We start from the raw sequence: 14,460 nt of genomic DNA on the forward strand, positions 1-14,460 counted from the left end.
TTTTTTCTTCTGAAGAAAGTCTTATTTGTTTTATTTCGTCTTGAATAATGCAGATTTTTAAAAAACCTTTTAAGGCCAATATTATTAGCCCATTTAAGCTATATTTGTTTTCGGTAGTCTACAGAACAAACCATCATTATACAATAACTAGCCTAATTACCCTAACCTGCCTAATTTACCTAGTTAAGCCTTTTAAATGTCACTTTAATCTGTATAGATGTGTCTTGAAAAAATATCTAGTCAAATATTATTTACTGTCATCATGGCAAAGATAAAATAAATCAGATATTAGAAATGAGTTATTAAAACTATCATGTTTAGAAATGTGTTGATAGTCTGCTCTCCGTTAAACAGAAATTGGAGGAAAAAATAAACAGGGTAGCTAATAATTCTGACTAATAATTATAAATAAAGTCAGTCTAAAAAAAAAATCATAACAAATTAGAACGCATTGAATAAGTGTAAAGCTCTGCAGATATTGTGATATTAATTCACTGTTGTTTATTTCCCACTCTTGTCTGGTCTCGACTCCTGCTATTAGTGTGTATTTTCGGTTCTGGGTTCACCTTTAGGCCGGTTTAGCCAATAGCAGAACAGCAACTACTGGGAAAGCGGGGATAAAGATAGCAAGGCCCAATCTGAATGGTCAATTTTGAATGACCTATGCATGAAACACTCGTACATAAAATAAATATTTTATTGAACCTGCTGTAGGGATATTGCATATACTATTATTGCGGTTTCAATTTGTCAATATGTTGTGCAGCTATAATATGTATCCTCTCGGAGACAAAAGAAAGTTATGTATCTTTAAAGCAATGGTCTCAAACTCAATTCCTGGAGGGCCACAGCTCTGCACAGTTTAGCTTCAACCACCTCCAACTAGAGGTCTGCAGCTGGACCTGACTAGATTTCTTTTGGCGCAGGAATAAATTTCTGATAAAAACGTGGTCGATAAATCTAGTGTAATTTGAATGGGAGCGGGTGGTCTAACGATATAGTTCCCGAGTCTCAACGTTATTTTGGAACGCCATATCTGTGATTTCCACATTCTTATTGAGCACCGGTACAGCCAGTGCTCACAACTGTTGATGAACCATGGACCAGTGCTTTCTGCAAGTGCATTTTATTCGCAGATATAATATATTGCAGAAATAAAGAGCAAGTAAATGGAAGATAGAAATGCTTAAACTCATGAAAACATGAAAATAAATGGTTCATTTATCTCTCGAGCCATCATTTCTGCTTTTATTAGAATAAACGCAATGCTAATCACCTTTATCATTGGATAGACTACTATAAACTGCTAATAGAAAACAATTGATAAAGGTTCCTCTCGCCGCAGGAACTCATTTGGTTTGATCGGTGTCTTAATCTTCCATTTGCAGATCTTTTATCCAGTGAAATCTCTTGTGATTGTGCAAATGTATAAAGTTTGACCGAAATGATCTTTATAAAACTTTACAAAATTGTTACAGATGAAATATAATGCAGATAATAAGAAAATAAATCATTTTAGATGGTAGGCAAACTTTCGCTGTCTTTTTTTACTTCAAGATTTGACCAAGATGTTTACACTGCGCTCACAAGACTTCTGCATACGTTTCTATTAATAGGTGAAGCTCCATTGTTCCTCATGTTAAGTTCCTTGTTAAACATGTATAGCTCGACTGTAATTTTGATTATGTTTTAAGGAAATGCGTCTATTCAGTAACATGTTTATATAATGCTTCACCTGAATATATTTGTATTTTTGTCAAATCAAGTTAAATTGTTTTGGGTAACCGGTGATCTAACGAACTAAATCACAGTGTATTATGGTTGTGTACTAGCCATATATATGAAGAGAGAATTACGAGTAGAGCGGGATGTCATTCCTATCGGTAGATTTTGCGTTTCATGTAGAATACGAAAGTGAAAACATGCTTAATCGTTATGAAAATTGACTGAAGTTACCATCTGATATTTTCTCCTCATTTTTAACTTATCATATTTTATATTAGGCCTATTGTTTTGTTCATTTCTGCACTGACACCTCGAAAGAAAGATCAGCATTGATTGTCATGATCTGACCGCATACTCGCTTCATCAGTTATTTCTCTCTATAATGCAGGGGTCGGGAACCTTTTTTTCGGCAAAGGGCCATTTTAGATTTTTTTTTGGCAAATGCATTTTATTTAAAGAGCCATTGGGGATCTATATGAAGCATCGCATGTTAAGCAAGTCCATGTATTAAGAAAGGAAAATTTATTACTTTTAGCCATCCCCACTCATGAATGTTGTTTGAATTTACATGCATGGTGACCATAGAAATGTAAGCTGCATGCCCTTTATTGGTGTTGCGATTCAAGTTAATCCACAGCGCCGCACACGTGTATTGGATGAAACGTCCTTTTATTCGTATTCTTGAACATTTTCTGTAAAAATATACAATAAAAAGGTCATTTTAATTGTATTTTCAATAGGAAACTGATTTTTAGTAACAGTTTAAATTTTTTAATGAAGGGAGACAGCTGCAGAGCCACATATTTTTGGTCAAAGAGCCACATGTGGCTCCTGAGACATGTTCCCTACCCCTGCTATAATTATAGCCAAGGTTTTTTTTTGACTCCTCATTTTTAATAGTGTGTTTGAAATTTTAGGATGAACGCACGCTCTTCCTTCTACGTTATTAATCCATGGAGAAGAACCACATTCTCGCAAGTTTAATGTTGTACAGAACGGAATGCCTCAATAAATATAATCTGCCTGTTTACATGATCGTCGCATTGTCACATATCCGATTTATACCTGATTTATAAGGAGGCCTGAAACCGATCTCTGAATATCCGAGAGTCATAGAACAGATCCGATCTGTATCACATTAAACTGGCAGTGTAAACGGCCTAAGATACCGCCCATATTCTGACCGACTCTTCTGACATTATAAGACAACGTGGGTTTATAAGCTAACAGATGAAGAAAACCCCACTCAAATGTTGGCTCTGAAAGCCGCCAGCTTGTCTGCATCTGAGCTTTGGACTCCATGTAATTTGTGGCGAGTTATTGATTTCTGTTGAGTCACAAGTGATGTTTTTTTTTGTTCTCTCCTTCACTACATTCCTTTCTTCCTCCTCAGAGGCATGAAGGTGATCGAGAACCGAGCTCTGAAGGATGAGGAGAAGATGGAGATTCAGGAGATCCAGCTGAAGGAGGCCAAGCACATCGCTGAGGAGGCTGACCGCAAATACGAGGAGGCAGGTTTCCTCAGCCGCTACAACCACACATGCACACACAACAAACACACACACACGACTTCCTTCCTGGTCATGTGACCTTTCACACTTCAAGTGTTCGAGCAGCAGACGCTTACAGTTCAGTTTGAGCCTTTGAGTAGGATTGCATGGTTTTGTCTGGTTATTTTATACAATATAGCTCTGTTTTGTTGTCTTTGTTTGTAGTTTTTCACTTTTTATTTTAAATCTTGTCATATTTTTTATATTTTGTTCATATTTTGGGTTTAGTTTTGTATTAATTTGTCTTGTTTTAATTTTGACTTTGAAATTTGTTTAAAGTTTTGTTAAATACACTTACCGGCCACTTTATTAGGTACACCTGTCCAACTGCTCTATCCAAATTTCTAATCAGCCAATCACATGGCAGCAGCTCAATGCATTTGGGCATGTAGACATGGTCAAGACGATCTGCTGCAGTTCAAATCGAGCATCAGAATGGGGAAGAAAGGAGATTTAAGTGACTTTAAACGTGGCATGGTTGTTGGTGCCAGACAGGCTGGTCTGGATGTATCAGAAACTGCTGATCTACTGGGATTATCACGCACAACCATCTCTAGGATTTACAGAGAACGGTCTGAAAAAGAAAATATCCAGTGAGCGGCAGTTCTGTGGGCGCAAAGGCCTTGTTGATGCCAGACTGGTTCAGGCTGATAGAAAGGCAACAGTAACTCAAATAACCACTCGTTACAATTGAGGTGTGCAGAAGAGCATCTCTGAACACAAAACACGTCCAACCTTGAGGCGGATGGGCTACAGCAGCAGAAGACCACACCGGGTGCCACTCCTGTCAGCTAAGAACAGGAAACTGAGGCTACAATTCACACAGGCTCACCAAAAATGGACAATAGAAGATTGGAGAAGCGTAGCCTGGTGATGAGTGTCGATTTCTGCTGCGACATTTGGATGGTAGGCTCAGAATTTGGCATCAACAACATGGAAGCATGGATCCATCCTGTCTTGTATCAATGGTTCAGGCTGGTGGTGGTGGTGTAATGGTGTGGGGGATATTTTCTTGGCACACTTTGGGCCCATTAGTACCAATTGAGCATCGTGTCAACACTACAGCCTACCTGAGTATTGTTGCAGACCATGTTCATCCCTTTATGACCACAGTGTACCCATATTCTCATGGCTACTTCTAGCAAGATAACGTGCCATGTCATAAAGCATGAAGCATCTCAGACTGGTTTCTTGAACATGACAATGAGTTTACTGTACTCAAATGGCCTCCACAGTCACCAGAACTCAATCCAATAGAGCACCTTTGGGATGTGGTGGAACAGGAGATTCGCATCGTGGATGTGCAGCTGACAAATCTGCAGCTGTGTAATGCTATCATGTCAATATGGAGCAAAATCTCTTGAGAATATTTCCAGTATCTTGTTATATCTATGCCAAGAAAGATTAAGGTAGTTTGGAAGGCAAAAGGGGGTCTAACTTGGTACTAGGAAGGTGTACCTAATAAAGTGGCCAGTGAGTGTATGTTGTCATGTTTCATTTGTTTTTTTTTTTGTTCCTTTTAGTTTTTATTTACTGTTAGTAGTCTTGGGTTTATTTAGACTTTGTTCATTTTTAAAAAATGTTCCTTTTTTTTTGTATTAAAAAAAAATATATATATATATATATATAATTTTTTTTTATCCTCTTTAGTTTTTTGTCTTGTTACATCTTTTTTATTTCTTTTGTTTTGGAATGTTTTACCCTTATTCATTTATTTTATTTATTAATTTATTTTTGCCTTGTGCTTTATTCAACTTTTTTGAAGCCGTTTTGTTTTTGTCCTTTTTGTTTTGTGTGTGTAATGACACTGGTATTACAAGAAGGTGGTGAAATATGAGGACATGGCTTTCTTCATTTCTCAAAAAGCTAATAAATCACACAGAATGAGTTTATTTCAGAAAGTAATACTGCAGACAGTTTCCTGTGAGGGTTGGGTTTAGGAGTAGGGTGCGGTTAGAGCAGTGATGCCCAAACTAGGGCCCGCGGGCCAAAGTTGGCCCATAGTAACCTTTGATTTGGACCGTCATGCCATCTGAGAAGAGAGGGAGAATGGTGGGGGTGGTTTAGAGATTATTTAAAATTTAACGTAACCTTTTATTCATACGTTTTATTGGTAAGCTACAAACAAGGCTAACTGATCTTAAATATTTCAATTTAAATGCTGTAATTTAGGTTAAAATGTACACACTGTCACCCGACGGATAGAGGACAATGCAGAGACACTTGGTGAGGGAATCAAGGCAAAGGCAGATTCGGCTTGACTAGTGTATGCTACATTGAACTTCACTGTTATAAATGTGATTTATGTTTTAATTGCAATAAGTTATCATGTAAAAAGTAATATGGCCTTTAGTTTATATGACTCAGTGATTTTTTTTTTTTTTTTTTTTTTTTTTTTTTTTTTTTTTTTTTTCTAATTATTTTTAAATATTATGAAATAAATTAGGGAATTACCCTTGGCAACTTTGGTGTAAAATAGTTTGGTGTATTTATCTTTAGATCACAGCACTCGATGATATTTGTTTTTTGGCCCTTCATAAGAAAAATGTTTGGGTACCCCTGGGTTAAAGCAGTAGAAAATACAGTTTGTACACTATAAAATCAATGGAAACCTTTGCTATGCTCCCACAATTCATAAAAACAAACGTGTGTGTTTTCCCAATTCAGTTGGTTATAAATACAGTTGTGTAATTGTCCTCTTGTCTGGCCTGTATGCAGGTGGCCCGTAAGCTGGTGATTGTTGAGGGTGAGCTGGAGCGCACAGAGGAACGTGCGGAGCTCAACGAGAGGTACGAGATTCATCTGCAGCCTCCTGCATGTCTGCACAAACCTACCCATAAACGATAATATTAATGCATGTGCCTGACTCTTACACACTCACACAGCCTTACAGGTACGATATCAGGAGGTGTACACACCGTAAATGCTCATTTAGACTATGGAACGATATATTGACCGATAATTGCTATTGTTGAAATGAATATTTCTGAGGCGAATTACAAAATGTAAATGAATACATAATTAACTGAGTTTATCAATAAATACCTTAACTTATTAACATTAGTTTATTTTTTTCAGTCACATAATAACATCAGTAAATACCGATTCATTCATCAGTAAATACCGATATATTTTGTGCATCGCTAATTTATAGCTAGCTAATTATTAACCGGTAAAAATATAGATATTAATAACTTTTTTGTTTGTTTTTCGTACACTCTTAGAAAAAATGGGACAATGTTATACCAAAGAAGGTACAAACCCTTGTCACTGGGGCAGTACCTTTTTATGGGATAGAATTGTACCTGAAAACAAAGAAACAAATTTGTATCATTGCAGTTTGTACCTTTTAAGGACATGATTTGTACCTTTTGGTTTTTAAAACCAAGACACTTTTAGTACCTTGTGTCAAATGTGTTCCTTCAAGAAGTATTTAAAGGCATTTTGCTTTATCCAAAATGTGTCGATTTTATTTTCAATTTTTTTTTCTCAAATTTTTACACTGTACCTTTGTAATCACTTTTTAAAAACAATTTAACACCATTAACACAATTTAAAATAGAAATAAAGTAATGCAAAAGTACTGTAAGGAGATATGCAAAATGTTTGATTAGTTTTACAATAGTTAAATGTCTGCATGAACACTTTGCATATGCAGGACGTTTGCCAGCTCACGTGCGTAGTGGAAAGCAAACGTCAAAAGGTGCGGGTATCAATAATGAAAATGTATTTATCAGAAAATACTTACTAAATGTTTACTAAAAATGCTTTGAATGTTTAGTTTACAACACCTATAGTTTTGTTTCACCAGTTGTTTTGTATTATAGAACTTAATAATAATGTTTGAGTTTTTTTAAACAAATGCTTTTTAATAATGATTTTTATTTGGAAGTTATTCATAAAATTACTTTGCATTTCCAATAATATTTATTTTCATAGATATTGTAATAAAGGAGTTGTCCAGCACTTGCATACCTTTTCATCGGAACCATTGTGTACCTTCATTTCAGTTGCATCATAAAAGGTACAGAACAGTATCATAAGAGATCTTTTCTGTACAATATAAGGTACAACTTATACAAAGGTACAAAACTGTTTCTTAAGGAACATTATTTGTATCTCTGTGTACCTTTTTTTTCTGAGAGTGTAGTCAGTGGGACATATTTCTGATTTATAATTACATTTTTCATTGTTTTCTGTTCAATTCAAAAGATTTAAACTAAAAGAACTAAAACTTTTATAAGATTTTGTCTATATATCCTCTTTTTTGGGGGGGAACAAAAGTAAAGAGCCCCTATTTTGCATTATAAAAGGTAATATTTTAGTTTTGAGGGTCTCCAACAACAGGCTGATATGCATGCAAGGTCAAATATATATATATATATATATATATATATATATATATATATATATATATATATATATATATATATATATATATATATATATATATATATATATATATATATATATATATATATATATATATATATATAAATTCTCTATATTATATATAAATTCTCTATATTATATACTATATTATTATATATTTCTCTTTTTAAAAAAAACGCGGGAATCTCATGCGACAGTACAAAACCGTATTGCTGCTTCAGGATATTTCAAACATATGGACATATTGTATAATCAAGCGGACCTAAGCCACACCACATGCAACTTGATCTTCCATTGTTAAATGAATTTGATAAAAATTGTCAACGTTTTCACGCTAGAAACCATGTTTTATGCAGGAGTGTAACTGATATGATATGCTGCAACGGTCCCTGTAACTACAAGATCAATGTAGCGAATTTTGACACTCTCGTCGTCGGAGCTGAAGGCAGACACTGTTGTGGCCAGGGCAGCCAGAGCGACCTGTGCCGCTCTCACCGCCTTCGGTGTGAACGCACAGTTAGACACTGCATGGAAGCTCATTTTTCAAAAACCCATAATAGGGGCTCTTTAATAAAAAATGTACATTGTTTCAACTTATGATTATTATTGCATCCCGTGTGTTCACCTCTTGCAAATTTACTAGCGTTTTGCTGTTGACTAACACATGGTAAACATTGCTGCGTTTGTGTTTGGCTGTTTTTGTAATTTTTTTTGCATGAACTGTTAACTTGCATGCGGCTGGCGTTTGGAATGGCCTTCTCCCTACACTAACAGATGCAATCGAAGATTACAAGATGAGCTTCGAGTGTTGGACCAAACCTATAAGTCATTAAAGGCTTCAGAAGAACAGGTACTACTCACCGATTGTTAGGTTGCATAAAACCAACCGTCTTTCCGCACAGTGCACCCTGTAGTATATGCAAAACTGCTGTTTCTCCTGCTTTGCTACCTTACTTGGTCCATCTTTATGTTGGTGAAACGTTTGGTTTTACACCCTTCTAACTTAGCAGGAATGCTGCGACTCAAATGCTTCCCATAAAGCCCAAAGTATACTTCATTTTTTTAGGTATACTTTAGCATATGTGCCCAGTGAAATGCTTAGCCTTATAAAACTCCATTTCATAACATACACACACTTTCAGCAGTTTGAAAGTTATTATTTTTAGGGTTTTGTGCTTTAAATTTACTAGCAATATATCATTGTATTCATTTTAAATGGTTTTTATTGATCCCTTTACACATTAGCGACATAGAGCTAATCCTAGCATTGTTTTAAACATGGTACCAGCACGCTATTAACTTTATGTAAAAGAAGTTAGCAACCATTAAATTGTAAGTCATGGGTTAAATGTTAGAAATCAGTTTGCTGAATGTTAGCATTGTGCTAAAACATGTTAGCAACCGTTTAATTGTAAGCCATGGGTTACTTGTTATCTTTATGTTAGCATGGTGTTTAAAACATGTTAGCAACAGTTAAATTGTAAGCCATTGGTAACATGTTATCTATATGTTAGCATAGTGTTTAAAACATTAGCAACAGTTAAATTGTAAGCCATGGGTATAATGTTATCTATATGTTAGCATAGTGTTTAAAACATTAGCAACAGTTAAATTGTAAGCCACGGTTACATGTTATCTATATGTTAGCATAGTGTTTAAAACGTTAGCAACAGTTAAATTGTAAGCCACGGGTACATGTTATCTATATGTTAGCATAGTGTTTAAAACGTTAGCAACAGAGAAATTGTAAGCCATGGGTTAATTGTTAGCAATATGTTAGCATATTGATAAATACGTTAGCAACTGTTAAAATGTAAGCAATGGGTTAAATGTTTGCATGGAGTTAAAACATGTGAGCAACACGTAAATTGTTTTGTGTGAAATGTAAAAACATGTTAGCTATGAGCTACAACACATTATAAACATTACACTGGTAAATGGTGACTTTAAACATGTTTAAGACACGGAGGTAACAAATGTAAGGGGCATGTAAGAAACAATGTGGTAACCATATTAGAAATGTTGAAACATGATGAATGTTAGCATGTTAACATTTAACATGTTAAAGAAATGTTAGCAACTTGCTAATTCAGTCTAGCAGCATGTTATATCCACGATACAATTTTTATGTCATGTTATTAGCAAGTCAAGTTAGCAATATGTTAAAGGTTAGCTAAGCTAAAACTTTTTATTCAAAAGTTTTGAGTGATTGAAAGTTTTATTTTAAACTTCAATTGCTTTTCTTTTAATTCCTTCACACATGCTAGAAACATGCTCATTCATGCTAGCATTGATGTACCTGATATCAACATCTTAATTCGTCTTAGCAGCATGTTACAACATGTTTAAAACATTGAATGGCTGTTGCCGTGTGTTAGGAGCAACCTGTTAATTCATGTTAGCGGTGTTGCTAATTATTGCATGATATTAACCAGGAAGCGGTGTTATAAAACACTTAGTCATGCTAAAATGTGGTAGAAACATACCTCATGCTAGTGTAAACCTTTTTACAATTTGAATTTTTTTTTATTGCATGTTTCCATTAAAGGGATGGTTCACCCAACACTGTTAAGGCCAAACAAACCCATGCTGAAATGGGCTAGAAACATGCTAGCATTAATTATTTAGCAATTTATATGGGAGTTTTTATTAAATGTTTTCATTTAAAGGGATAGTTCACCCAAAATAAAATGGTCATTCATTCAGTCTTCTCTTGTTCAAAACCTATTTAAGTTTGTTGAACACAGAAGAAGATACTTTGAAAAATGATAATAGCTGGCACATGTCATCTTCAATAGTATTTTTTTCCTACTCTGGGCGTCAGTGGGTCCCAGCATTCTTCAAAATATCTACTTTTTGTGTTAAATATAGGAAAGAAGCTTTAAAAACACATCATTATTGGTTGAACCATCCATTTGTAGGTGTATTGTCAGTTTGTGTATTGGAAATGCAGTAGTGTGTACAAACTTATCCAAGCTACGCACATGCAGTATGCTTGTGCAGGGATGATGACAGAACTTTTATCACGCACTGAACCCTAAAAACTGAAGTATACTTTGAGGCTGAAGTGTAACACCATGCATGCAGCAGTTACTTGACTTGCATTTTTGATCACGGCTCATTCCTGCTGCGTTAAGGGGACATCGGGCTCCCCTCGTCCTCCACTCCTGATTGGATTGATTTAGGGTTTTTTTGTTTGTTTTTCCTTCCTCCTTCCTATCCTCCATTTCCCTTGTTCCTCCTCTTCCCCTGCGTTCTGTATGTGAAACACCAGCAAATGCTCAGAGCTTGAGGAAGAGTTGAAAACTGTGACCAACAACCTGAAGTCTCTGGAAGCCCAGGCTGAGAAGGTACGAGCGCTGCCGCAGCCCCAGGCACTGCGTCAGCAACCCTCCTCAAACCGGGATAACCGGTGTTTCCTAATGTTTATCTGTCCTACTCTGTCTGTGCACCGAGCGTCATTTGTTGATTTGTACTGATTTGATGCTGGTGGATCTGCTGACGTTTATTTATGCTATAGTGGAAACCTCTTAAAGGGATAGTTTACCCCAAAATGTACATTTACTCAACCTGAAGTGGTTCTTAACTCTTCTGAATTTATTTGTTCTGTTTTAATGGAGATATTCTGAGGAATGTTGGAAACTGGCAGCCATTGACATCCATAGTAGGAGCAGTAAGATAGTATAGAAGTCAATGGCTCTGGTTTTATCCAAAGATGTTGCAGTGGACGTCTTTTTAAAGCGATAGTTCACCCAAAAATGAATGTTTACCCATTATTTATTCACCCTGAAGTGGTTCTAAACTTTTCAGAATTTCTTTCTTCTGTTAAAATGAAGATATTTTGAAGAATGTTGGAAACCAGCAGCCATTGACATTTATTGTAGAAGCAGAAACTACTATAGAAGTCAATAGCTCAGTTTTTATCCAACGATGTTGTGGTGAAAGTCTTTTTAAAGGGATAGTTAATCCAAAAATGAATGTTTACGCATTATTTATTCACCCTGAAGTGGTTCTAAACTTTTCTGAATTAATTTCTTCTGTTGAGTTGAAGCTACTCTGAAGGATGTTATGCAATAGTTATGTTTCTATCCAAAGACGTTGTAGTACAAGTCTTGTTTAAGGGAAGTTCACCCAATAATTAACATTTACTCCCTATTTATGCACCCTCAAATGGTTCTAAACCTTTATGAATTTCTTTCTTCGATTGAATTAAAGATATTTTGAAGAATGTTGGAAACTGGCAGCCATTGACAACCATAGTAGGAACAAAAAGTACTATAGAAGTCAATAGCTATGTTTTTATCCAAATATTTCATAGTGGAAGTCTTAAAGGAAGTTCACCCAATGATTAACATTTACTCATTATTTATGCACCCCAAAGTGGTTCTAAACCTTTATGAATTTCTTTATTCTTATTAAAAATGAAGATATTCTGAAGAATGTTGGAAACCAGCAGCCATTGACATCTATTGTAGGAGCAGAAACTACTATGGAAGTCAATAGCTATTTTTTTGTCCAATGATGTTGTAAAATGTTAAAGTTATAGTTGAAATTTTGTTAAAGGAGTAGCTCGCCTCAAAATTAGCATTTCTTCTGTTGAATTAAAAATATTCTGAAGAATGTTGGAGATTGGCAGCCATTGACATCCATAGTAGGAACAAAACAAATACAATAGAAGTCAATAGCTCTGTTTTTATGCCAATATGTTGCAGTGAAGTCTTTTTAAAGGGATAGTTCACCTCAAAATGAACATTTACTTAACCTGAAGTGGTTCTAAACTCTCCTGAAATTCTTTCTTTTGTTGAATTGAAGATATTCTGAAGAATGTTGGAAACTGGCAGCCAATGACATCTATAGGAGCAAAAAAGTAGTATAGAAGTCAATAGCTCTGATTTTATCCAAATATATGTGAATTCGTTTTATGTGCAAAATTGGGAGTAGTATATAAACATGTATTTGCAAATAAATCACCGTTTCCATCTAATGCACAGGTGTCAAACTCAGTTCCTGGTGGGCCGCAGCTCTGCACAGTTTAATTCCAACCCTAATTAAACACAGCTGATCAAACTAATTGAGTCCTTCAGGCTTATTTGAAACGTACAGGTAAGTGTGTTGGACAAGGATTGAAACTAAACTCTGCAGGGAAGCCGCCCTCCAGGAACTGAGTTTGACACCCCTGATCTAATGAGTCAAAAAGTACACAATAGTCCTGATAAACTAAAAAAGGGAGTTTGCTGTGGTGGGAGAAGCCATGAACGAGCGGTGGCTTTCATTTTTAAAGTGTATGACATTTTGTTTTGTGTGAATATTTCAAAATGCTTGAACTGGAAACATAGCTAATGGCTGCTGCTTTCCAACATTCTTCAGTATAACTTCCTTTGTGCTCGACAGAAGACAGAAACTCAAACAGGTTTGCAACAAGTGAAGGGTGAGTAAATGATAACCACATTTTCAGGGTTTTTTGTGAACTATCCCTTTAAAGTGAAATCTGGTTACGCTGGTTTTGAAACCTAATGGGGAATATGGATGACCAGTCAAACACCTGATGCTTTTTGACAGGACAGAAATGTTGAATTATCACAAGTTGCATCCCAACTGATAGACTTGTGCACCCAAAGTATTTGAAATATTTTGCCGAAAGCAGAGACCCCTCCTTTTTATAACAATATCTGGACTGTCAAAACTTCATACACTCAACAGTCACAGCTTTAATTATTTTCATATTTTGTGTAATATCCTGCTATTTTAATTATGTTTTCTTTAAGGAATTTTCAGTGTGGACACTGAGAAAGCACTATTTATACTAGAAATATACCGAATGGAAAAGTGCATTCGCATGTGAACAGGAAAAGTGCTTATTGTAATTATTTTTTTAAAGTAATAATTAAGTACTATTTAGACTGGATTAATAATTATAATCAAAAGGATTATGCTTACAATTTCTAATAATACTAAAGATAGACATATTATTACTTTGTACATAATGTTATTGGATTGTTTTAACAGTATACTTTTATAATATCAACCCCAACATTTTATTTGACACGGGCTTCTTTCAAAAGATACAAGAAGCATCATTCTAGAAAAAATTCTAGAGGTGTCATTCTGGGAAAAAATGTCTTTACTGGTAGTTTTGCCCATTCATCTCTAGAGATGAGCTCCAACGAGACCCAACAGGGTCTTCTTGCCATCACCCTGATCTTTAGCTCCCTCCTCAGATTCTCAATTGGATTTAAGTCAGGGCTCTGGCTGGGCCACTGTAAAAATAATTTTACTTCCATTCATCTCCTGTAATGAGCTCTTACTCTATCAGCTTGCAGGGTCTTTATTGCCATCACCCTGATTTTTAGCTCCCTCCTCAGATTCTCAATTGAATTTAAGTCAGGACTCTGGCTGGGCCACTGTAAAGATAATTTTACTTCCATTCATCCCCAGTAATGAGCTCTTACTGTATCAGCTTGTAGGGTCTTATTGCCATCACCCTGATTTCTAGCTCCCTCCACGGATTCTCAATTGGATTTAAGTCAGGACTCTGGCTGGGCCACTGCAAAAATAATTTTCACTCCCTACAGTGACCGCTACTTTAAAATGTCTTACTGATTTTTCAATTCTTTACCACCGTAGATATAATGGAGTTTTGACCAAATGGTCCGTGATACCATCAGTTACAAAGTGGAGGAATTAATTCCAGGGATTTATTTTCGTGCATGGTTTACTCTGTTTGCTGGATTTTGTTATTGATGATTGGACACTATCCAGGATAGTTTCAGTTTTCAGAATGCTAGTATAATTT

General features: G+C 35.5%; 1 protein-coding gene across 8 annotated transcripts in view; it reads left to right on the top strand.

Annotated features, from left to right (window-relative positions):
* tpm1 (tropomyosin 1 (alpha)) overlaps window positions 1–14,460 on the top strand; it is a 57,151-nt gene that overhangs the window by 23,754 nt on the left and 18,937 nt on the right. For all 8 annotated transcript variants that reach the window (XM_056451630.1, XM_056451633.1, XM_056451629.1 and 5 more), the window contains 3 exons: window positions 3,119–3,236; window positions 5,994–6,064; window positions 10,942–11,017. In XM_056451630.1, the coding sequence (XP_056307605.1) occupies window positions 3,119–3,236; window positions 5,994–6,064; window positions 10,942–11,017 (265 nt within the window). The remainder of the gene's footprint in view (window positions 1–3,118; window positions 3,237–5,993; window positions 6,065–10,941; window positions 11,018–14,460) is intronic.

The sequence above is a fragment of the Danio aesculapii genome, chromosome 25 (assembly GCF_903798145.1).
Source record: "Danio aesculapii chromosome 25, fDanAes4.1, whole genome shotgun sequence".
NCBI classification, from domain to species: domain Eukaryota; kingdom Metazoa; phylum Chordata; class Actinopteri; order Cypriniformes; family Danionidae; genus Danio; species Danio aesculapii.